This window comes from Siphateles boraxobius, unplaced genomic scaffold, assembly GCF_051911475.1.
Source record: "Siphateles boraxobius isolate OS27281-9 unplaced genomic scaffold, OSU_SipBor_1 130, whole genome shotgun sequence".
Lineage (NCBI taxonomy): Eukaryota > Metazoa > Chordata > Actinopteri > Cypriniformes > Leuciscidae > Siphateles > Siphateles boraxobius.
This window is the reverse complement of record NW_027508734.1, coordinates 39531564-39558434: the sequence shown is the minus strand read 5'-3', so window position 1 is coordinate 39558434 and position 26871 is coordinate 39531564. Positions and strand designations below refer to the sequence as shown.

At 36.8% G+C, this 26871-nt stretch overlaps 1 protein-coding gene across 1 annotated transcript; it reads left to right on the top strand.

The window, feature by feature from the left end:
* The first annotated feature begins 722 nt into the window (after positions 1-722).
* Positions 723-26871, top strand: hsd17b12b (hydroxysteroid (17-beta) dehydrogenase 12b). The gene is made up of 11 exons (XM_077229405.1): positions 723-1045; positions 13851-13897; positions 15040-15115; positions 19493-19600; positions 19925-19989; positions 20115-20159; positions 22168-22202; positions 22921-23002; positions 23261-23326; positions 25137-25286; positions 25792-26871. The coding sequence occupies exons 1-11, from the start codon at positions 892-894 to the stop codon at positions 25897-25899; spliced, it is 936 nt and encodes a 311-aa protein (XP_077085520.1). The 5' UTR covers positions 723-891; the 3' UTR covers positions 25900-26871.

Here is a 26871-nt window from a genome sequence, read left to right as displayed (position 1 = left end):
GGAAAATCGAGATGCATTTTGAAAAGAAAAATGTACATAATTTGTTTATTTTAGACATTGTGGTCGAGAAAATAAAAACCAAGACAAGAAAAATGGAGAAACAGACAGCTCAAGCCCAGGGGTACAGGTATGTATAATCGATAAAGCATAGATAGGCCTATTTGTTAAATTTATAAGCAAAATAATCATATTAAAAAATAAGAGAGAATAATAGAGCATTCAGGATATCTTGCTTTGAAGATGTATATAATATTTGCATGAAATATGTCATAAATAATTTGTGTTAAATTTCACATGAAAAACAGCTATTTTGACTATTCTTACGCCAGTAGTGGGGCAATGGCATCTCTATGGAATAATTTTACATTTTGTTCTATAACAACTAAATTAGCAAATGTTTCTATTTATTTCCTATAATAACATCATCATCATCCTGCATAGGCTAATTTATACCTAAATATTTTACAGATTAAAAGTAAATGCATTGATCTTAAAGGGGGCCATCTTCCCCAATCTTACCCTACATATTTAAATGTATAATTGTTTCCGCGATAACGTATGATTCTGATCAAACAATTTCAATTATTTTAAGTCATATGAGAGACGGTCCATATTTTTAAACGATGTTTTATTCACACCTTGAATCTATCTCGGCGTGCAAGGGGTAGTGTACGCTGACGCGTAGATCTTCTATCCAATCAGAAAGCAGTCTGCAGAATAACGTAACAACGCGTAATCAACACGGAAGCGGATGTGCTTGAATAAATCCAATCCTGCACACTACCAAGCCGACAACGTGTAGCATCTCGGCTATTTGTATTCGTGCAGAAACTGTGAAAACACTTGTGATCTTACGTGTGTGAGACACCGAGGCACATTGATTCTGTTATCATGGAGCTGCTGACAGATGCACTGTTTTGGATCGGTGTTGTCACTGTGGCCTGGGTGTTGGTGTGCACTCTGTGCTGTCTACTTAACGGGATTCGTGTGTGGATTGTGGGGAATGGAAATTTGATGAGTTCATCCAAACTCGGGAAATGGGCAGGTTGGTACACACACTGCACTGACATTATTCAGGCGAGCCGCTCCAACAATCAGCCATCAGTTACTGTGTCATGATGGTAACATGATGGGCATTTGATGATTCATTTGTGAAGCAATTTAAACAATTTTTTTGTCTATCAAGATGAGGACTGGAGCTTAAATTTTTTTTCTTTTACTAACTTTTTCTACTAACTTTTTTCTTTTTCTTCCACTTTCCTTTTCTTATCCGCTATACGTATCCACCGTTGACGTTTCCGGGTCTTTTGCTGAGGCTCTCGTTGCCACAGTTAAATAATTTTTTTTTTTTTTTCTTTTTTTTTTTTTTTACAATAACGTATGCACAATTTAAATACAGACAAACACGAGTTTGTTAATCGATTGGAAAATGTTTTTGTTGAAGCCATTCGTTTGCAGTTAAATGCACAGTTAAATCATGTATAACAAAATACTGCAATATTCCATCGAAAACAAAAATGGTATATTTGATTTTATGGTGACTTTAAAGCTGCAGAAGCACATAGAAGCCCAAGGTAGTAAATTAGTTCATGGCTTTGGTTCTTAACTGACATGTACTCTGTGACTTTTTAGCACAGGAGGTGGAGTGATCCTCACATTGACTGTAGTCTTTTTGCCTTATTGGTAGATCTGACTTTTGACCATGAGCTTATCATACGTGGAGTTCCAAAAGTCCACCATCCTTAGACCAGTCACCACTATCATGCTTGTTTGCTCTGATTTTGCCTTAAGCTCATATCTAATGAAGTGTCCTCTCTTGTCGGTCATTAAACGTTAAAACAATGTTAGAACGGAAGATGTCGATCCTCCACTGACAAGCACTGTAAAAAAACCCAATACTTATTCATTTTTGGTTATTAATGATTGATAGGGATGCTTCAATATTAAAAATTTAGATAAACGATATACTGGCTAATAAATCTAAATCAGAATTTTTATATAATTTTTTTATTTAAAAAAAAAGTTTTCTGTTCTTTCGGGTAAATTAAAGGGATAGTTCACCCAAAAATGAAAATTCTGTCAGTATTTACTCACCCTCATGTTGATCCAACCCCGTAAGACCTTCGTTCATCTTCAGAACACGAATTTTGATGAAATCTGAGAGCTGGATCACTCAGGATCACATACTAGTCTAGGCTTCTTCAGGGATTGAAACTTGCCGGCCTCGAAAAGTTATTAAAGACATCGTTAAAATAGTCCAAGTGACTACAGTGGCTCAATCTTAAGTTTATCAAGCGTCGAGAATACTTTTTGTGCGCAAAAACAAACAAAAATAACGACTTTATTTCAACTATTCATTTCCTTCTCTCTAGGCCTCGAGTCAGTCCCCTAGTTTAACAGCGTAAGCTTCTGTTGTTGTACGTCACACGCATCACCCACATGACCAGCGTCGGCCAATAGTGAGCCTACGTGTGAAGTAGCACTACGCAATTATACTAAGTTAACTGACTCGAGGCCCACAGAGAAGGAAATGAATAGTTGAAATAAAGTCGTTATTTTTGGCAAGTTTCAATCCCTGAAGAAGCCTATGGACTAGTATGGAGGAGTGATCCAGCTCTCAGAACGAAGGTCTTACGGGGTTGGAACAACATGAGGGTGAGTAAATACTGACAGAATTTTCATATTTTGAAAACTATCCCTTTAATCTTTCAGGTAAATTAAGTCAACGAAACGCATCCTATATGAGGTTAATCAGATATTATACAACAAAAAGATATTACTACTTATATCTGCATAAAATGTTGCGAAACCACAAGTGAACTTGAACTAAGTTGCGTGTTTATCAGAATGTTTAACTCCTGTTGTGGATCCACTCTTCCCATAACAATGCACTGAAACAATTCACGGTGACACAAAGAATTCGCAAAGTTTTATTACAATTGCATTCTCATTATAATGTTATGTTATATGACAGTCCCAATCATAGTTATTGATGTCGTGCATTGCCGTTTGAGCCGCATGCGCCGAAGCTAAAGAAATTCACTGGTGCACTTTACTACTGCGTCTAATTCTTAACAAAATGCGTCCTATATTAGACAAATCAGATATATATGCACAAAATAAACATTAATACAACTTACAATTGCACAAAACAAAAGGCTGCGAATACACAAGTAAACTTATATTAATTCTGTTCTGGATGTGCTCTTCCCTTATCAACACTGAAACTTGGGCGTACAAATAATTCACAACATTCTTATACAGTAGTGTTTTCATTATAATTTTATATAGCCTATGTGACAGACTTGCGCTGCACATGTTGCACTTAAAGGATGTTCACTTCAGAATTAAAATCTCCAGATAATTTACTCACCCCCACGTCATCCAAGTTGTAAAAGAGGTTGAAAAGAAATTAAGGTTTTTGAGGAAACCATTGCAGGATTTTTCTCCATATAGTGGAATTCAATGGAGTCCAACGGTTTGAAGTTCCAAATTGCAGTTTCAATGCAGCTTCAAAGGGCTCTATACGATCCCAGACGAGGAATAAGGGTCGAAACGATCTCTCATTTAAAAAAAAAAAAACCCAAACATTTATATACTTTATAACCATAAATGCTCATCTTGCACTAGCATTGTGATGCATCACACATTACGTAGTCACGTTGAAAGGTCACGCGTGAGATAGGCGGAAGTACCGACCTAGTGTTTACACAGCGAAAATGCAAGAACATGCAAGTCAAAGGCCATTTATAAAAAATAAGAGGTAAAATAACGATGTCGGACAATTTTGAAGTTAGAGGAGAAAATGAGATGTTTTTTTTTTGAGATGTGAGTTTTTCACCTTACCTTTTTGTACCGGAATGTACGCAACCTTTCAACGTGCTGCTTACGTAATGTGTTGCGCATCGCAGTGGTAGTGCAAGATGAGCATTTGTGGTTAAAAAGTGTATTTTTATATTTTTTTGTGTGAAAATGACAGATTGTTTGGCTAGATAAGACCTTAATTCCTCGGCTGGGATCATGTAGAGCCCTTTGAAGCTGCATTGAAACTGCAGTTTGAATCTTCAAACCGTTGTACCCATTGAGGTACACTATTTGGAGAAAAATCCTGGAATGTTTCACTCAAAAACCTTATTTTCTTTTCGAAAGATAAACATGAACATCTCGGATGATGTGGGGGGTGAGTAAATTATCAGGCAATTTTAATTCTGAAGTGAACAAATCCTTTACCTGTATTTTTCTTTTCAAAGTGATTTCAATCATATTTCAAGAAGTTCAAAAGCATTGTGGCGAACAGTGGTCATCTGAAGTCTCTCAGCTGAAGGAAATTATCCATTATTTATCTGCTTTAATATATCAGCCAAAATGTCTTATTGGGTCAATAACTATAACATTAAAAATTCAAATATAACGTCCGATACCGATATGGTGGCTGATATATTGTGCATCCCTAATTATTGATTTATTAGTAGTGTTAGAACATTTTAACATATTAATAATGATGCCACTCCCTTAGAAATGTGGCTCCTTGGTTGTGATTGTGAACCACTGATATAGTAAAAATAGCTATATCTTAAGTATCATATAGATAGTTTTGTATATCTTCATAAATATGCCCCTTTTAATCTTCAAAAGAGCATCAGCATATTTTAATATAATATTTTCCAAATATTCTTAAAGTATGAAAGCCAGTAGGTTAGTCCATGCCACTTGTGCACTATATTTCAAATTTGATTGCATAAACTCGCTTTGTGTGTAGAATAAATTGAATTTCAAGTTGTTTTTCACTGATAATCTTACTCTGGTGTGCTGTTTAAGTGCCTCTATTATGGATGTTTTAAAATTACCTTTCACACAGTGTGTAATGGTATAATGTAAACAGTCTGCAAAGTTGTAAGTGCATCATAAAGTTATTATATCTCAAAAGAAAGAGTCGACTCTGAACCGCTCAAATGAGTCATTTGGAGTTCGAATCTTTTTTCGCGAAGTTCACACGTCACGACTTACTACATTTGCATAATGCCTGCCTACGTTCTGCGTGGACAGTACATCTTGCTGTAGCTCGTTCATGTGGATATCATGTCATCAAGACGCTGTGCTCTCCGCTGTGAGAGTGAATTCGTTGTGGTTAAAATTCATCTTTACCACAATACCACAGCAGTATAATCCCAAACTTTTGCTGTGTTCCCTTCATTTTACTGACGACTGCTTCTCACATCTCAGAGTTCAATGCGGGATTCGCAAAACGCTTGCTCTAAAAAGATGGGTCAGTATACAGTTAATTCGGACCAGCTTGCTCCTCAGAATCACAACCTCGAAGTATGACTAATTATTGATGTATATATTTTCTACCGCTGTTCAAAATACTTGTGTTTTATGTTGTGTAGGTCTCCTGCTAACTGGCTAAATCACGTTATTACTGTCTTACTGAAAAAACTTCTGCTAATCAGCTGTGGGCCACTATAGGGGCTCTCGCACTGGATAGTTCTAGGAACTAGCCACCAGGGTGCTTCCCCGAGAACTAATGGTTCCTCTAGGAACGTTTTACTGTTGGATTCGCACCACAAGTGGGAACTCTGAAGTGAGGTAAGCCGCGCTCGTTGCTGTGACTTTTATTTTGACAGCGCTATGAACCCCAGAGCCTGAGCAAACCAAGTACCCCAGAGTGCAGTCTGGATCATGGGGCGGGGCGACACTTTTAGGCGGGGCAACACGTGTCACTCCACCCACCCCCAATTTAATTGGTTTATAACACCGCAATCTTATTGGTGTAGATGGTTCAGGTCTCAGCATGCGCATTCTTTTATGTAGGATTTTGTGAATGATGTGGCCGTATTAAAGAAATATTAAATGCTAACTTTAATCGTATCTTATTTTTGGTTTACCATGGTCATTTTTAAGATCTATTGCTTAATACTTTATTATACTTAAGACACAGAATAGATGAAGTTATTGTTTAAAAACGAACGCTTGGTGACGGCACCTGTACTTCAGGGATGTTTTACAGTAGCGCGTCATTCACTTGGCTTCTTTCTATCAGGATCGGTGGATCAGCACAAACTCTGGATTCTACGCAAATGTAAGAATTTAAGCAGCTGATTTTAAATTCTAAAGCACGACCGTTTTTTGTTGTAATTCTTTTAACGAGATTTGTTATCCAATGCTGGCATTATTTGGTACAAAGTGCAAATAAAATGTTTAATGGCAAACATGTTTCCTGGTTGTTTACCTATTCATAAAATATAAGGGCCTATTGGTTCTGAAAAGCCCTATGTTATAGTTTTTAAAGATTCATGTTTTCTAATAAGTGTAAACCGGTTAACATGTAGGCTACGACTGTCTATCTGTGACTGTGACATCAGGTATATTAAAAATCCAATTGTTCACCATTACCATCGTGTTCATTTTTTAATCATTGTATATGTAGGCTACGGGATAAAAATGGTTTCAAATATTAACACTCACATATAGGCTAGCTGCATTACCATAAAAAACCCACTGCTGTAAATCTGTGCAATTATAATAAAATAAAATAAATAAAATGCCCAGCAGAGAAGTCATATGAACATGTACTAGGCCTATTGCTTGAATACGCTCTTGACCACATACATTATAATATTTGCTATAGATCGGTTATTTTCCTGTCTGATATGTTATTAGATAGAACTGTTATACATAGAAAGTAGACACTCAGTATATGAAAAGTTATTAGCGTATGCCGTGTGGTTGATGTCCAGTGTCACTAGCTGAGCAGAAATACATAATCATGTTTTTCTTGGTCCCCTCAAAGTTGCGTTGGATTTTCTCCAGGTTAAGAGTTAAGAGGTTAAGGTTAAGAGGCCCATTTATCACTTTTTTTTCATTTGTGTATAGTTTCTGGAGTAAACATAGGCTATAATCTGTGTTTACATAGCTTTTTAAAAAATTGCAGGTGCTGGGGTTTCGCATGCGTTTGGCCAATCCGTGAACACTAACATCACTGATAGTTCCTGTTGTGCTGGTTTAGACCCGACTCTGAAGTAGGAGCTAAATTAGTTCCTCCAAAAGAGTTCCTAGAACTAAAATCGTTCCTAGTTCCTGCGGTGTAAACTCAAACTGAGTAGTGTATCGCTGAGAAACGTCTTGCTCAAGTCGACGTCCTTGTGATAGAGGTTCGGGTTGAATAGCTCTTCCACTGTTTCATCTTCGGACTCGCGCTCAGATTGATATGGTAAAATCGACGTCATTGTTCGTTACTGTCTTTAGTTTACGGTGTACAATCAGTGAGCTGTAGGAAGCCTCCAGATGGAGCTGAAGTTCAGTTATGGCAATGGGCGTTTTTGTTCCCGACACACGTGCTGTACGCGGTAGACCAATCACAACAGACCGAGCTGTCTGGCCACTCAGAGCAGAGTTGCTCTCGGAAAGGAGGGAATTAGAGAGATTGATTCATCCATGGAGTCGTTTGAGAATCATTGAAAAAACCTGTTGTATGAGACCTCCAAAACAAAATTAGGAGACTTTAAAATAGCATAATAGGGGCACTTTAACATCAGAGAGCTGTGATCATTGACTTGAACATAAGAATTATTAGGTCCCGACTGTTTGTAAATGTATCATTCAATGTCTGGTTTTGTGAACCAAATAGTTAATCGAAAAGATCTAATTCCAAATTCATTCGTTCATGAATCCTGCATTGGCACTTTCCTTTCACCAAGGAGAACTGGGGAAGATGTGAACATTTTAAGCAAATAACAGCTTAAATTTGGCCTGTTCTTCAAACCTCACTTTTGAAGCCATACGCTAGCTTTGTCATTTGTATCATTGTTTTTCAAGTCAGATTTTTTCAACAACACCTTCAGGGATGTGCACAGGGGGGTTGCCCAGGCTCAGGTTGCCCAGGCAACTGCCCATATGCCCTTCTCGACTCACGTTGCCCTTCCGAGGAAAAAATAAAATAAATAAATCGTACAATGGATGCAGAATTTCACGTAGGCCTAGATAAAAAAATTAAAAAAAATCGCAAAGCCTCATTCACTTCCATTCGGGCACCGAAAGTGAAAATCAGTAGGGGAAGGGCAAACTCTGTTTACATGGCTGCAGCGCTACACGCGACCGTTGTAGCAGTCTATTCTGTTCCCTACCGGAATTCCTGTTCCCTTTACGCAATTATACTACAAATCATGCGTAGTTGCCCAGTTACCATACGTACCATCAGAACTGAATGCGAGCAAGAAACTGCCCTTTTTTCAGGTCAAAGCAACTGCCCCTCAAAATTCCTGTGCACGTCCCTGAACACCTTGATCGATTCAACACACTGATTTAGTGACCCAGTTGCAGCAGTTAATATTTCACTGGAGATGAAGATTATCAGTGAATAATAACTTAAGTTTTGGTTTGTTCCTAATAAAGCTGTAATATGAATTCAGAAGACTTAGAATATATTGCAGAAATCTTGTGAACTGTAATATCCTCTTTGAGGCTTGAAAGCTCAAGTCCCTATTAGTTATTAATTAGTGGTTGCATGGATTAATTTCGTCAAAAGAATCCCTTGAAGGCATTTAGACAACCTTATATAACATAATAGCTTGCCAAGCCAGACCCACATCAAGATGTTGGGTCTGGGAACAATCTGAGGGGCGGGATAAACGGTTGTCTTTCAAATTCCTTCTGCTTGCAATAGGATAGCGCTACAACCATCCAGAGCAATGAAGAAAGCTTAACTCCAAGTCTTCCAGAGTTGCGGCCGAAGCCGATTTGAAAGACCGCTGTTCGCCAGCAGCAGCAGCCATCTTTGTTTTCAAATAGCAGGAAATTCACGCGAAACCGTCGGAACTCTGCCGTCATTATGTTAAGCCCGCCCACCGACTCTATACACATTGTGATTGGCCTGACTAGAGTTTGTTTTTTCCAGCTCGCAAGCCAACGGAGTTGCTTCAAAGAGACACTGGCTAGAAATATAAATTTGCTGCCGCTAGGGTGCGTCTAGATTTCTAGGCTAATAACATAAAAGAAAATAAGAAATACAAATATGCATAGAAAATACATTCTTCATACCAGTTATTGTCCTCTCAATAATTGTATTATTTATTTTGTGAATTAATGCATTTAAATGACTGAATGAGAGCTGCAGTTGGACATTTGAGTTTTTGCGTGTATTTACATCTCTCACGAAGAGCACCCTCAGTAACACGTGCCTCGTCTCGTTTTGCATATTATCTCCCTCCGTTTAGCTCTCTTTTATTGTCACTCCCTCCTCTTTCTTATGGAACAATGTGCACAGTACTTCCTGCCTCCTTTTTCCTCTCTCATCTCCTTTGGTGCTTTTACACTACTCTATTATTAATTGATAAACACAGAACAATGTATGTTTTTGTTAACCAGTCAGTTGAAAATTATACTTAATATAGACTGACTTTGAACCCTGAATACTGTTTAATGCCTGAACATGAACGGAGGAAGTGTGTCTTACCTCAGCTCATCCATGTCTGCTATAAATGTTTGTGATTTATGTTTATTCCAGGGAATTCTAAATTTCAAAATGTAAATGAGAATTTGAATAAAAAATACTTGAACGTGTTACATGCATTTCAGCACAACGACGTGACATAATTACGAATATTTGTGCGATATTTCAGCAAGAAATGTGATATCGATTGCAATTCCTTTGCTCTCCCCTAATTGAAGGCTCTTTTCCTCTTGTGCACATTGTTCTGAATGCTGCCTGCTACATTTATATATATGTATGAATTGCTGTAATGCTACTGTACTGCACACTGGATCGCAGAAGACATTCACATAGTTCTCCCCCTTTCTGAAAATACCTTGCCTTAGGGAAAAATAAATGCATCTCGGTCTATTTTTAGAGCAGCCGATTTTAAAACCGTCCTTTTGAACAGCGCTGCTGATGTGAAGCAAATAAAGCCGTCGAGAGAGGCACGTGGCACCCCATGCTATTTAAAGAAGCATGTTACTGGGAGTGGGGGCCCAGGAGACACTTTGAATCCTGTACTGCGGCATCCAATGAGGAGGGAGGATCCCGGTCTGCGGACGGAGATGGGTGTGCTATTACATAACACAACAAACATGGGAACATCCAAGGGCAGTGAGGGATTGCACTTTTGTTTTTATCAAAGTTTTCCAGGTTTGAGAGAGAGGGAGAGAAAATTGCATGCTTGTTAAAGAACAATGCCCTGTTCCAAAAAATTGACTTGCAAGTAAACTGTAGCTTGAGCTATAGGCATACTGTTAACGAACATTCATCTGATGATCAAACGTTAACGTATACGCCTGCGATGATAGCGGCAGTATATGTGGAATGAAACAAAAACCAATCCATTATTGACGGACGGCAGCTAGCAGTCTGGGTATTGCCTACCATTTTTCTCGAGCTTCATCCTTGTCAGTTAATTCACTAAACGGCTCTCCATTGTGTGACATGCAGCTGCAGTAAATGCACGGTTCTTTGACGGCATGTATACGGCCTGGTCGGCGAGTGCAGTGCATGTGTAATGCCGGGGGAAGCTGAGGCTCGTTTGTATTCAAGTGCTGCAGCTGTTCCAGACGAGGCTGCAGTGCCTGCCTGGTATTTTTAATCTCCTGTTCTTTTTTTAGCCTTCAGAATATTTAGCGGCAGCAGCAGCATCAGTGTGCGCTGTGAGTGGGCGTCGTCTTCACTCTTATAACATCATTTCTCAGTTGACCAGACTCCAGCATTTAATGTCTTGATATGTAGCTCGAGAAGGTCGACTACAAACACTTTTTTTTCATGCTTGTGATAACCTGCCAGTTACGGATGTGACATTTACAAGTTTCCCTGTCGCCCCTTTGCATGTTCGCAAAACTGAAATGCTTCTCCAGGTTTTAGTGAAGGTTTATTTAGGTTTTCTTTGTTGTTTTTAATAATGAATAATTTAATTCATTGGGCTGTTTAACGTCATTGTTTAGCTATATACGTTAAAAATAACTTGAATTACACTGACCCAAATTCCTCATCGTCAGGTTTCTGAAGATTTTTTCTCTGACATTTCCAACTGATGTTGCTCATTCACCATCAGTCTGTGAATGTTTTCACTCAGATGCAGGCTTATATTATTTCATATTGTGCCAGATTTTTAGAAAGTAAACCGGATGGTGCTGCTACCCTTTTATTGGAGGAACTTTTTTTCAACAAAATGTAAATTAAGTGAAAATGCTAATTTCTCAGTAAACAAAAAGTCTGACTATTAAATACACTACCCTTTTTTTCAGGAAGGATGCATTAAATTGATCAAAAGTGACAGTAAACACATTTATAATGTTACAAAAGAAAATTTCCATTTAAAATAAATGATATGCTTATGAATGTTCTATTCTGCAAAGAACCATGAAAAGAACATCACGGTTTCCACAATGTTCCACACTTCAACTGATAATAATAAGGAATATTTCTTGGAGTAATGTATGCTGAAAATCCATCTAGTAAAAGAGAGAACAGTTAGATAACAGAGAATGAAATAGATAACAGTTATTTTAAATTATAATAATTTTACAGTATTACTGTTTTTACTGTATTATTAATCTAAAAATTGTAATTAAGATCAAGTAATAAATCATTTAGTTTGTGTTTTGTTTATTTATCTTGTACCATTTGTATGTCATTCTCAGTAAAAATAATTCAATAGAATGATAATCAAATCGTTTTGGCCATGCAATTGTATACTATAGTCATGATCCATTGCATATTGTGGTATTTTAATGTTTTTATCAATATATTGTGATTTTTAAATTAAATTGTATATAATTTGAATTTAAATCGATAAATGGGTGAACTATCCCTTTAGCTGTAGTAAGCAAGACCTTGACTGGTACGTTCCATGTCTTATATTAAGCTATTTGTGTTAATTTTTATGAACTAATGCATCAACTTCATTTTTCTTCAAAGCATTGCCTACATTTAGATTAAGGACAAGGTTATTTTATGGAATTCTAAATATGTCTTGAAATGCAACATAATCAAACAACAAATTTAGTTTTGTACAAATCAAGTAATTGTACTCAAATCAAGATCTTTTTTACAATTTGTCTGCAGACTTGATGTGAACGGATGCGTCGTCTTTACATTGGATGTCTTGTTAAACTAAAGTACAGATGTGATGTGATACCACAGCACTAAATGCGTGAGAGCAGAGTTTTTCTGAATACGACTCCCATTCATTCACATTTCCAGAATGTGTAGTAGAACATTGCTCAGGGTGTGTTATGAGACGGTGGCAGTTCGCCATACAGCAGCATTCATACAAAATTTCACTCTCTCTGCATGTCCTCACCTAGCAGTACACCCTCTGAGCGTTTCGTCCCAACCAGTGTTTTTCCCCTCCGCTCATGTGGAGTAATGTATTGTAAATGTGCTTAAAAATAACTGGGAAAATGGTTCCCTTGCCTCTAACTGTGTGCCGCCCCCTCCCAACTGTACTCTGTTAGCTGCTTTCCTTTCACTCTTCCCTTTCTATTTTTAACTGCCCCCAGGATCAGTCCTCATTCGTCTTATTGTTCGTCATCCACTCCTCCCTTTCCACACTCTCTTGTGTTACTCCAGCTGGTGTATGCGGGCTGCCCATGTAAATCTTTAATCAGGACTGGCATCTCTGACACCAAAGATGCCAGGCTAAAGGGTGGGGATGTTTGTCCCGTGTCCTTGATGCCCAGTGAAGAGGGAACCATGCATGAATTCATGCTTTTCTGCTCTTTCTAAAAATGTGAAGACGTTTCCCTCTTTGCTTGCCCTCAAGCTGTTTTTACAGAGATGAACCGCATATGTGAGGTGACAGGGCCTGTGTTCTAGGTGAAGCCAGGGCAACTATATCTTAAAGGTTCTTTATTGGCTTTTAGACTCTTGAAAATAAAGTTTACAAAAGGGGTTTTCACAGTAATCCCATAGAATAACCATTTTTGGTTTCCCCAAAGAACCTTCAAGTAAACCGATCCTAAAAGAAGCATTTTTTTTCTTATGTTGAAGAACATTCTAAAATTCTAAAGAACCTTTTTCTACTGTAAAGAACCTTTTGTCCAATGGAAAGGTTATTATTAATGTTAAAGGTTCTTCATGGAACCATTGATGCCAATACTACCTTTACGACTATCTTTTATTTTTCATCAGTGTGAATGTTTCCATGAAGAACCTTTAACAAATAATTTCCCAAAAGTTTCTTTAGACTGGAAAGAAGTTCTTTACACTCTTAAAATAAAGGTTTTGTGGTGGGGTTTCACAGTGATGCCACAGAAGAAACATTTTGGGTTGCTTAAAAAACCTTCCAGTGAACATTTCTTCTAAGATCTTTCTTTTTTTTTTTGTTGAAAAACATTTAATAATCTAAAGAACATTTTTTTTCCGTTGGAACCATAGTCACCCCACATATGGAACCATAGATACCTATAAAAAAAACTTTAGGTTTAAAAGTGCAGATTATAAAACGTTCTTCACACAAAGTTTTTACTGAAACATTTGGTGAACCTATAATGATTTGTTTGTGGCATCATTGCAAAAACCTTTTGGATCATTTATTTCTAAGAGTGTAATAGAGAACGGTACAGGAACATGTCGTCTGTTTTTCTGTCGTTTCCATGGTCTCATCAGCTCATACAGCATCATGAGAGTCCTTGGATACTTTAATTTTTAATTCCAAAGTAATACGGTTAGTTTTTATTTAATGAAATTTATGGCATCATCTTTCTTTTCTCACAAAAGTAATAGCTTGTGTTTTAAGCACTGTTTATCAATATGTATAATTACACTTGCTGTCGAAGTGTCTTTAGACATAAGCTGAGATGATGTGTGTTTAGTGTGATAATTTACATTTTCTCTTCCTCTGACTCTGTCTTTTTCCATATAGTTGTGACTGGGGCCACAGATGGAATCGGAAAAGCCTATGCGGAGGAGGTAAGATTCCTCAGCTTTTATTTGTCGTTCACGGAAATCACAATGAGTCGTCAAACTAGAGGTCTCAGTCAGAATTCAGGGAGAACTCCTATAAGGGTTTGCCTCGTACAGTCGCCAACCGGGCAAGCATTTACTACCCTACTGCTTCTCATTTGTACTGTTTGATGGCCTTTATGAAATTGCCATTTTTATTATATGCTATTTTTAAGTGATTGTAACAATACATCAGATTCTGATAACGAGATCTGATTCTGTAATAATACACATAAGGTACCGATACATTCACAGCAAAGTTTTTTTTCTTTCTTTTGGGTGTAAAACACAATTTGAAATATCTTTGCATTGATATACTGGTAGCGAACATCCCAACCCTGCCCACACTGCTGAGATCCGCGTTTAGATGAACATTTAAATATGTGCTGCATGTTTTCCTCTCAATAATAAAATAAACACACAACCAAAAATGACAGCGGTGAGAAAACACCGGTTAAGAAAGCATCTGATCATAGTGATGTGGATATGTTTATATAGCACTTCATACTAGAGATGCGCGGATGGGCTATTATTTCATCTGCAACCGCATCACAAAACTCATCCGTCCGCCATCCATCCGCACCAACGTTTTTGACCAATTTTCCCGCCCGCCATCCGCTGATACAAGGCGCTGCTGATGACAGCCGCGAGACTAGAAACCGCCCGCCACCCGCCCGAATTTAATTAAAATATTTTTTTTCGTCACGTCATTCGCCCGATCCGCGGAGTCCGCGGCTATAACCGTCAACCGCGGATCTCTACTTCATACGATAGATTGCTTAAAATCAAGCAGCTTTACAATATTAAACATGAAAGAGACCCTGACACTGTTTTTTCCAAGTAGTATTACGACTTCAATTTCTACTATAAAGCAATTTGTCAGTGTGTTTGTTTTATGCTCAATTCTGACCTTGACAAACATAAGTTCTGTCTTTAATTTCACTCTAAGTATATTGGGACCTTTAGAGTAGGATCCTTTGTATAGTAATGCATATAGAAATATATATTGATTGTGAATGCTAGCATAATTATGATCTGATATGAATGTGTTATTTCAGTTGTTATAATATTGTATAGTTATAATGTGAAATGTTTCTGATTCTGTGCAGCTTGCTCGACAAGGTTTTGCTATAGTTCTCATCAGCCGTACACAAGAGAAGCTGGATGAAGTGTCCAAAGCTATTGGTAGGTGCTTGCTTCGACCTATGGGTAAAACACTCTACAGACCTCATTTATGAAACACAAGCAGAATTATTTTTTTGTGTAAACCATTCATACATTTTCAGGAGTGTTTGTATTTGCAAATTGTTAGTTGGTCCAGAAAAAATATATATACCTGCTTTCAAACACGAATTAATGGTGTGTAAAACATCAGAACGTTTTGTGTTCTTTTAGGTAAACTGGTGACACTGCATTTTGATGACACTATTTACTGTGATAACATATTATTATTATTATTATTATTATTATTATAACAAAATCATTTAGTTAAATGTGAAAGTTAATTTCACTGATAAACAAAAATTATTGAAAAAATCCGCAGAGACTATTTTCATTTTGTATTCTAGATTGCTACTACTCTGAGTGTGTGTGTAGAATTCGTCAGCAAGATTAACAATTTAATTAATAAAGTTTTATTAGGCACATGGCCAATAAGTCTGCCAAACCTGATAAGGGAGTCCAGAAGATCCCACAGCATTCCTGTACACATAATTCATGGGTGGGGTTTATTCTAATTCTGAATGAGTGTGCATATTATGTGCCCTATTTATAAATGATTGGAATTCATTGACATTTACAAAGGGACAAAAATGAACACTCGCCAAATGCGAGGAAAAATCGCCGTTGGCGAGTATGATGAAATGGTGCAACAGTTGGCCAGTAATATATTTATGAATTCTAACTATGCAAGATTGTGAGAAGATGAACGTGAACTAATGTGAATGACGCTCCTGGCAGTTGCCTGGGCATTTTCTTCTTAAGTCACCGCCCATTGGCCGGTGTGGCAAAACGTTAGTTTTAGGCCCTGTATGCACACGTTTAACTTCCGAATCAGAGGTTTATGAAGCATTTGTGAATTTGGAAGAGAGTCAATTTTTACGTGCAGATTTAGTGATATATGAAAGGAAATTTCATGAATGAGGCCCAATGTGTCTTTTTCTTTTTCTTTTTTGTTGCTCATATAATATCTAGAGAGCAATTTTACCAATGTTTGATATGAATGCATAGGTGCACATGCTGCAATTTAATTTTAGCAAATGAGCTAATTTCAACCCATTAGAATGGGTTGAAATGACACCAAAACTTAGTTTACGCAATATTGATTCAAATTAAAATTTTACCAAAAGATTTAAAACCAAAAATTTTGTAATTCTTAAAATGGCCAAATATTGTTTGATTGATTGGTCTTCCACCACTCTATTTACCTATTACTTATAAATACTCTTATAAAATTTGTATTTCTGATTTTCTTGTTTTATGTACATTGTGTTGCTGTAAAAAGAGATTTAATTCGGTCCCACCACTTTTTATTAAGAGTCTTTAACTACTGTACTTTACTAACATTTAAATTGATCATTTGATACAATGCATTTATTGTGTACATGCATGTTTTTACATGGTATTTTTTTATATATAAATACATTCATGTAGTTACAGCTGTAATTTCTTTAATTAGATCTATGCTTACTCTGTTGACCCTTACTTTACACTGTAACCCACCCTAAAGCCTAACCATACCAAACCTGTCCCTAACTTTACCCATATCCTCCCTCAATAGCAGCAAAAGTGTTTTGCAATACAACATGAGCACAATAAGTACATTGTGCATGAGATTTATTGTTCTGATCCAAGTACATCGTAGTGGACGACACCTATAAAAAATGTGACCTTTATATTTAAAAAATAATGATTTTCATAATTTACAATTGTATATGTATAGTCTACTGTTGATTGTGTTTATTGCACTCTTTATATCACTGGCACCGCAAGAACAAAGCAAAGGCAGGGCCTCAACATTGCATGAATAGAGCGGCAGTGGCTGAATCGCAGATGCACCCCCATTCATTTCTTCTTGTCCTTTGGTTGGCTGACTCCTGATCTAAGGAGGATGGCATGATTTAGAGCATGCACGCACGTGTGTGCATCCATGTGCTGGCAAATGTGCGTTTGTGTTTGCTTGTGTGCAGAGGACCTGTGGGGTGCCTATTTGTGTGTGTATGGTGTGCTGCTCCTGTTTGTGAGGCAGCGAGTGTCTCCCTTTGCTAAATGAATGCGGATGTTAATGAGCTGAGTTATTTTTAGCTCTGTGTTGAAAGGCAGGCACTCTGCCAACTGCCTGGCTTCTGCAGCAGAGCGCGACTTCACAGATGGAGGTGGATCCTGGAGATGTCATGGCGGGGATGTGTGAGAGAGAGAGAGAGCATCGAATGGAGGAAATCAGCCCAGTGACCTCCACTGAACACTGGCAAATATAGTCAGGCGCACCTTTCATCAGACAAAAGTGACAATTGACAAAAGTCATGAGATAATTGACAAAAGTGTTACATGATGATGACTCTTGCCTTACATGTGTGGCCATACTGGTGTTTGACCAATGTTTATATTAACATTTATCATACTCAAACATTTGTTTTATGCAGGATTTATTAGGGCTGGACAATTAATCGTAATTGCTGCGATTTGATTAAATATATGTATGAATTGAGGCACTGTGCTCGTTTACACACGAGCAGCTCAAAATCCCTTGTTTTCAGTGTCTCATAAGCTTGGGTCTCTTATAACGTTCATTTGGGAACTTGACAAGCGTCAACTATCTTCCCAATCTTGTAATGAGAAGTGCTTAAAAACTAGCTGTTGCCAACTAAAGAGAAGCTTTATGGTCTTCCTGTGGTTTTCCGCCAAAATATATTAATATTGTAAAATATTAATATTGTAATTTTACAGTTGCTTATATTTTTCTTAAATAATTGTTTCTATTTTATAGTGAAATATTACAATAGGTATAGTTTAATACAATATGTATTATATAAATAAAATGTATGAGGCCCTAGAAACAAGCACAGCAAACCTGAAGCTTTAAAGCATTTTTGATTCACAAACACAATTTTTACCAGACGTTAAATTAGATTTTTTACAAATCGTGTTAATCAACCAAGTGGCCATCAACTAATTATAATGATGTCACAATGATGACAATAGTGGCCAAAATAGTGTACTTGTAGTTTATACTGATGATTGTGCTTTAAGTAGGGGTGTGACGACACCCTCATGTCACGATTTGATACATATCACGATACTGAACTCATGATACAATATTATTGCGATACAGCAAGACGTATGATAAAAGGTTAACAAAAAATGGACTGTTGATTAAAATGATCAATTTGGCATTACATTGTGGGTGTAAATGAATAGGCTTGGACTTGGTGCTGATATCCCAATGCATGGGACAGAATAAAAATATTCATGATTCTGAAGCTGAATACAGAATTATTTAGACGAATATGCTTGCACTCTTTCTCTGACTAGATATATTTAATATAATAGGCCACTTTTTATTGATAACATAACATTTGTCTTTATCAGGACCCACACATATTCCCCCATTGCATTGTTATACATTATATTCAACATTATACACCATAGTTTAATGCAGTACTGACACTAAAACTCTTTTTTTCACACAGTAATGTTCATTTTGGGTAAACTATACACAATACATATTGTCACAATCCACGATACATATTGTTGCATTTTTGTGTTGCGATATATTGTGACACGATTTATTGTTACACCGCTAGCTTTAAGTACTCTTTACAAAATGACAAAGTGAACTGAAAATGGTCAGTAGGCATTTAAGATTCCTCTAGTGGTTTATCTCAAATGTACCCTATTGATTTTACTTTCAGAGCTGTTCATTGAATCTGTGGTCTGTTGCAATACAAATTTGATCCTAACATCAAATACATCATTACAGCTTATGACCTGCGTATCTATTACTTTAATAGGTACCAGTATCCACCAGTACAAGAAGTTCTCCTATTCTCCTGTTGAGTGTAGTTTTATTAAGATTTGGTGTATTTTTTTCTTTTTTTTGGCTGCATTTTCCTGGTGGGTCTTTTAAAGTGCTACCATCTATACACGTCACATTTCTTTCAATGAAACAGTGCAGTGTCTAATAGAGCGAGCATGTGAATGGAGTTCTTTTTGTGCTTTTTTTCCATTCTTCTCTCTCTCTTTCTGTTAGTTTCTCCTCTCCACCATCCATTCTCAGACATATTTAGTAAATAAATTACTTTTACAACAGAACATCTTAGTGCATTTCAAAGAATTGAATGATGCACTGCTCATGTGAAGAAAAAACTGCTATTTTAGTTATTTTATTCTAAAGATATGCTTTGTTGGAATTATGTTACCAAAAGTTTTAGTTGATTTATTGGCACTTTTACACTTTCATCAAATCAAACCAGAGGAAGGCAAATTAGCATCATGTTGTTAACATTCTGTGACATTTCATAAAGCACCTGCATTCCTAATGTTCGGCTTTTCCTTTTCTTCCAGAGAGCAAATATAATGTAGAGACCAAAACCATTTCTGCTGACTTTGGATCTGTGGACATCTACACTAAGATTGAGTCTGGACTGGCTGGACTGGAAATAGGAGTTTTAGGTATATTACATCTCTGTTTTTAGGTGTTAGTGGGATAATATTTGGATAGGTTGTCTTATTTTTTTTCTGGAACAATAGGTTCTGGGCTCAAACAGTAAAACTTTTTTACTCTTTTTTTTTTTTTAATGATCAATTGTCTGTTTAGTGACACTTTAGTATTTGCTGCCAGCTATGGGAAAGTGGAGGGAACTACCCATCTACCTATCTTTCCACATCTCTTTCTTAACCTGTTTTTTTTTATATCGCTCAAGCGCATTGAAAGTGCTTTTATTATGTTTTTTATAATAATCTCCCCTTAAATTATTTTGTCTCTTCTACCTACAGTTAACAATGTTGGAGTGTCTTATTCCTACCCAGAGTTCTTCCTCAACATTCCTAATGTCGACAGCGTGAGTTTATGTAGCCATTTGTAAAACACATTATGCAAAACTTCCATTTTATTAAAAAGAAGTGTAATTGTCTGTTGTTTTAAATTGTGTTTTGGTTGGTAACGTATTGACACTTGTAATTGCAGTTCATCAACAATATGATCAACATCAACATTACATCAGTTTGTCAGGTAAGACGCATTTGCTCGAACCACGAACGCCGTGCTACATCCTGGTCGATAGTCACAGTTCAGCTCACGTAGCACGGCGTTCGTGGTTCGACTGGTCGAGACTGTTTTCCAAATATGGCTTTTGCCTATTTATGCGAAGTGTACTGTCTTTATAAAGTATCTTCTTATTATACTGTCTGTACACTTACAAAATTCTCAATGCTTCGGTTTGTATGTAGAGACCCTCATTTATGCTACCGTGTTAGTGTGGGGCTATTTTGAGCCTTGTTAGTGGAATTAACTAGCGATTTTTATTTTTACTTATTCGATGCCCCAAACACTAGCATTATAAGCTAATCTGTGGTTAAACTTAAAATGACAAACTGGGTACATTCGATTATCATGAAAATCATTATCATGTCCTTTAAGTCTTAGAAACGGCCTTTACATACCCACTGTAACTCTGGTAACAAAGTGTATGTGTGAAGGACAGAAACAGTCATAACCTAGTTTTTATAATTTATAAAGTAAATCATAATTTCGTTTTTGGTCATTTTTTTGTTGTTGGTCTGCTTTTAAGACTCCTAGCTTACATTTTACTAACTCTGTATTGTGTCTGGGTGGGGCAAGTTTCTCAACACAAACTGCTGTTGGTGTGTTAATATGGGCTGTGATGTGTAAAAATATTCATTGTTTTGGTATTAGATATTTACAGAACTCCTTTTAGGGCTGGAGAGAACATTTTGCATCCTGAATGTTGCAGTGTCTTCATACTACAAGAAACTATTTTATCCCAACGTATCCAGGAAAATTTGCTTCCTCATGATGCGACTGATTTGACTAATTTATACAATATACACTGAACAAAATTATAAATGCAACACTTTTGTTTTTGCCCCCATTTTTTATGAGCTGAACTCAAAGATCTAAGACTTTTTCTATGTACACAAAAGGCCTATTTCTCTCAAAGATTGTTCACAAATCTGTCTAAATCTGTGTTAGTAAGCACTTCTCCTTTGCCAAGATAATCCATCCACCTCACAGGTGTGGCCTATCAAGATGCTGATTAGACAGCATGATTCTTGCACAATAACCCCACCGCCACCATGGGCCAATCGATCCACAACGTTGACATCAGCAAACCGCTCACCCACACGACGCTATACACGCTGTCTGCCATCTGCCCTGCACAGTAGAAACCGGAATTCTTCCGTGAAGAGAACACCTCTCCAAACATGTACTGCCAAATTCTCTGAAACGCCTTTGGAGACGGCTTATGGTAGAGAAATGAACATTCAATTCACGGGCAACAGCTCTGGTTGACATTCCTGCAGTCAGCATGCGAATGGCATGCTCCTTGAAAACTTGCGAGATCTGTTGCATTGTACTGTGTGATAAAACTGCATATTTTAGAGTGACCTTTTATTGTGGCCAGCCTAAGGCACACCTGTGCAATAATCATGCCGTCTAATCAGCATCTTGATATGCCACACCTGTGAGGTGGATGGATTATCTCGGCAAAGGAGAAGTGCTCACTAACACAGATTTAGACAGATTTGTGAACAATATTTGAGAGAAATGGGCCTTTTGTGTACATAGAAAAAGTCTTAGATCTTTGAGTTCAGCTCATGAAAAATGGGGGCAAAAACAAGTGTTACGTTTATAAGTTTGTTCAGTGTAATTACAGCACTATATATAAACTAATAATATGTATAGCCCTATATATAAACATTGTGCTCAATAAGTTGTGTGTAGCCAGCTGCCACTGCAGTTCAGCCTGAATTTTGAGTCTATGCTGCCTCCCTCAGGATCCAAAATGTATTTCTCTGTATGATGAAAATACATGTGCAATTTATAAGACAGAAATTTTAAGGGATTGTCATGTGCATCGTTTTGCATTTATGAAATATTACTGAAAAGATCATTGGAAGTTATCCGAGTTTATAATCATGTTCTTTCATTCATCATGCAATAGACTTTTAAAACATTGTAGATCTGATTCACATGTTTTGTCCCTGCACTATTATAGATGACTCGATTGGTACTGCCCAGGATGGTTGACAGGTACTTTCAGAAATCACTAAAATGTGTTTTTGGTGACATTTTAAATTAGTGTTTGTTTGGTCATTCAAAGCAGATGGAATGATTTTCATGCATGTAGCGATATGACTAGTATTTCCCACAGAAGTGTGTCATGCAAATATTTACTGGGTTATTTTTATACTGTTTGGTCATCTCATGCTTACGTGTTGGTTTTGGCCTTTTAGTTCTTGCACACTTCAGTCCAATAATCATGATCCATTCTTTTTACTTTTACATTTTCTCATTGGCTATTATAAATGCATCTTGATAGAAAGTATTAATTATTTCTTGTGGCAGAGGCTGACTATGTCGAACCAAAATGAAACAAATAATGGAAGATTGTTAAGTTTGTTCCAACCTATGTGCTAAGTTAAAGTCTTTAGAAGAATTTTCCTCAGTTTTGAGAATAAAAGCCATACTGAAAGTATCTCTATAGCTCCTCCCATCTAGAGCCCTAGAGTCTGGTGTGCACTAATACATAATGCAACAGTATGTACACTGGCACGGGCACCGGTTGCTATAGAAACAGGGATGCAAGAATCCGTTAGAAGGGATAATTCTGTGCTGTCAAAATAGTCGAGTGAAAATGGGAACAAATATAAGGGACATTACATGCACTGTTGTCTTTATTAAACATCCTTATGTGCTGTTCTACGACAGTTTGAACATGAATGTGTGAAAAACTCCTGATTCTTTGTAGGTCTAAAGGAGTGATCTTGAATGTTGCCTCAGCGAGTGGCATGTACCCAGTTCCTCTCCTCACCCTCTATTCTTCCTCGAAGGCAAGTAATTTTTCTCTTTTTCTCTCTACTATGGATCAGGCCTTGGAAATCTTTCTTAGAAAAGTCTGTCTTTTCGTTTGTTGCTAATGTTCTCAGAGGAAGTTTCCTGAAATCTCATTGTGTTTAGCAGCACTTTTTTGAGCATATTAGTTGTTGATTTTAGAATAGTAGAGCAGCTCGATGCTTTGGGTTATGTGAAGGTTAATGAGTTCACGATGTTGAAAGACATGCATTAGATGATTATTCTCTCTCCTCCAGGCTTTTGTGGACTTCTTCTCCCGTGGACTTGACGCTGAATACAAAAGCAAAGGGATTATTGTACAGGTGAGTGAATTTATGACAGAGTAGTTTTAAACCATGCACTGTCACATGAAAGTACACTATCCAAACTTAAATGGTTGTTATTCAAGAATGCTTTTGAATGTAGACATAAGGTTGATCTTGTTTTAAGGAAGACACTTGGCAGATTATTGCAGATGTGAAATAAATTCACAAAAAAAGTTATAGAAGTTTAAGTTTATGAAAATGTAAGAATATTATGTTTACAAGAAATGTTTTACTCCAAAACTGCAAGATAATCGAAGTAAAAAATCTGAATAAGCTGTGTTCCAAATTTTAGCTTGATATCTCAAAACAAAAGTAAGATTTGATTTGGGCGCAGTACCAAACTTTTTCACTAGATGACAACTAAGCTCCATTACGGACCATATAAAGGCACCTCCATTTCCATATGGTTTGAGTGATCTGAACCATATATTTCCATAATTTTCATACAACTTATGAAATAGACATCTTTTTCAGAAGTAGTATGGGCAGTTTGGCAGTGTTTGATTTGAATTTGACCTCGAATAAAAGCATAAAATGATCATGAATGTGCGTTAAAGCTCGCCGTTGCATCACAAATGGTGAATCTATTATTTTTTCTTTTTATTTAAAATGTTTTCAGACTTTTTTTATTTAACCATTTTTTACAGACTATTTTTATCGTTTGAACTCATGAAAACAATCTGAAGTTTCTTCCAATTTTTCATGTTCATCGCTTTTTCAAAATAAAGGTCGGAACACGCCTTTATAAGTATGTAAATATTCTTGTTTCAAATGAATAAATTACTACTCTTGTGTAAAATACTTTGGAAATCAGTAACCAAATATGAAAACTAGAATCTTTAAGCTTTGTAAGCCTTCAAATGATATATAGTTTGTCAATATTACTTTAGGTTTTTACTAAGATATTATTGTTTTAAATAATGTTTTAAGAGCTATTTTCAGAGTTCAGACTTCACTATATTTTATTGTTGTTGGCTGAAAAGAAGTACATTTAAAGGTACACTTTGTAACTTTTCTTAAACATGTAAAAATAATGAGATAATGCATCATCAATCCTTCCTCCAAAACTTGTTTTTGTCTTACCTTGATTCACTATGGTAAGCTTATTGTTAAGTGTTTGTATTTTAGACCTAACGGGATGGTTTTCGCGGGAAATTGTGAACATGCGTCACTCGCCCGTCCGTGTCTTGTCATATCCGTAAATATAGAAAAGTTGCTCTGCCTACTCTGATGCGTGAATGGTGTGGGAGTGGCAAAGGTTATTTAAGAAAGGTTGAGCTAGAGCAGCTAAATCTTGAACCCCCGGGAAATCACCTGTCTTAAAAAAAAATGCAGAATAGAGGAGAATTTGCTGGCAAAAAGAGAACGCGACAGAGCTCGTAATAAAACGAGAATCAACATTGACGAGAATTTGAAATGTTGTAAAAGCGACGTGGAGTTGCCATTTTATTACTCAACAGGTGAGTAAGGTATTTTATTAAACGGATAAATTACCATATGTAGCTCTCTAACAGAGTTCATTGTAAAGCATTATCTATTGTAAAGGGTCATAATCATCCGCAGAGTCGAAGTACAACCAAAACCATGTTCTTCCGCAAATTTTTTTTGCTTTTTTAAAGCTAGTGGGCCACAAGTTACATAGTGTTCCTTTTAATAATGCAACTGATGATTTTAAGTGAAAAAACATTTGAGAGATACTGTATAGTGTTTGGGTTTTTCTACTGGTGATGTGGTGTGTTCTGCTCACCCAGACTTAGACTAGTTCAACTACTTACAGTGATGAAGTGTCTTGTGTATCTTCTTGAAGAGTGTGCTGCCGTTTTTTGTGACAACCAAGCTGAGCAAAATCAAGAGGGCATCTCTCGACATCCCCACACCAGAACGCTACGTAAAAGCCCAGCTGAGTACCGTAGGATTGCAGACTCAGTCTAACGGTTACCTTCCTCATGCCGTCATGGTGAGACCCTCTTAAAATGCCTTCACCATCTTTAATTCAGTGTTTAGGTCTACAGTGAATTCAAGGGGTCAGTAAGATTTTTTGATGTGGATAAGTCTCTTATGCTCTGCCAGGCTGCACTAATTTGGTCTCATGATCCTTCAGAAATCATTTTAATATGCTGATTTCTCATTATTATCAATGTTGAAAACTGTTGAGCTGCTTAATATTTTGGTTTAAAATGTGTCATCTGGACTTTTAACAGTATTTGTTTGAAATAGAAATCTTTTGTGACATTGTAAATGTCTTTACTGTCACTTTTGATCAGTTTAATGCATCCTTGCTGAATAAAAATCCTACTGACCCCAAACTTTTGAAGTAGTGTAAATCCTACAAACTATGCTTTAAAGGACAACTTGGAATGATGGAAGCTTGTATATGGTATAAACTATAGTGCTAAAGCCAAATGTTTTAGTCTTCTGGATTCTGACAGTCTAATAAGTCTGTTATTATGTCATTGCTGCAGGGTTGGGTGACTACTGCTCTGCTTCCTGCAAAGCTGCTCAACAAATATGTTATGAGCATGGGGTTGTCCCAGCGTGCACGCTATCTGAAGAAACAGAAGCAAGGTTAGAGACAGAAAAAAGGACAGACAGAGGGATGAAGGAATGGTGTGATGAAATGAGGGACCAGCAACAAAAAAAATCCTTAATCTCTCTTCCCTCTTGCTGTCAGGGGCCAAGAGCAGTCACACCAAACTGCTCCTGATAAGTCTGTTTGAGATGGTACGAATTTAAGCAATGTATTTTCCAGACATTAGAGTGCTGTTTTGAGTCGTTGCTAACCAAAAATGATTTGCTTGAACAGCCTTTGCTGATTAGCTCGATTGGACAACCACAGAATAGTTGAAGTCTCTGTCTCTGTTCTTTGTGTCCTAACAGCATCGATCAGTACAGTTTGTTTGGTTTTCTTTAATGTTTATAGAGAGTTAATTAGTAGTTTTCTGGTAATAGTCAAAAATGTTCTTAACCTGAATGAAATGTCTTTTTGCGCAGCACTTAGCAACAAACCCCATTACCATAATCAAAAGATATATGACTTAAATTAGACTGGTTGGAACGTCTACAAAATGGTGCATTTATTTGTGGTCCATATTTGCTTTTTTTCTTCTTCGTCTGACGCAGCAGTTGTTTACAAATGAAATGCACTACATTGACTATTTGTGCCCATCACAGATGGCACTATGCATTCTATCGTCAGAGCATCTATTTTTGAAAGGAGTTTGTTGTGGAAAGTGTATGTATTGTTCACTTTGTAATGCTTGTGTTGCTGGGGTTTTAAGGAATTTGAGGAAGCAAATTTCAAACCTGGCAACAGCTTATTTGAAAGCTGAGTCTGTGGTTCTTTTATTATGTGGTCAATGATAATACAGTATTTTCTCCAAAACAACACTTAAAGTTCCTAAATGATTGGCACTTTCAGGTTTCATTTTAAATTACTTTTACAAAAAAAGTCTAAAGCCTGCAGCAGCAACCTAAACGCAATCCAATGCCTGCTTGTGAATTAATCTTGCATTTAAATAATAATAATAATAAAGAAATCTTTC

Coding starts and splice junctions, on each gene's coding strand:
- hsd17b12b (XM_077229405.1), top strand. CDS start 892: ATGGAGCTGCTGACAGATGCACTGTTTTGGATCGGTGTTGTCACTGTG. Junction 19,990..20,114: donor ACATTCCTAATGTCGACAGC/GTGAGTTTATGT, acceptor TTGTAATTGCAG/TTCATCAACAATATGATCAA. Junction 23,003..23,260: donor CCCTCTATTCTTCCTCGAAG/GCAAGTAATTTT, acceptor TCTCTCCTCCAG/GCTTTTGTGGACTTCTTCTC.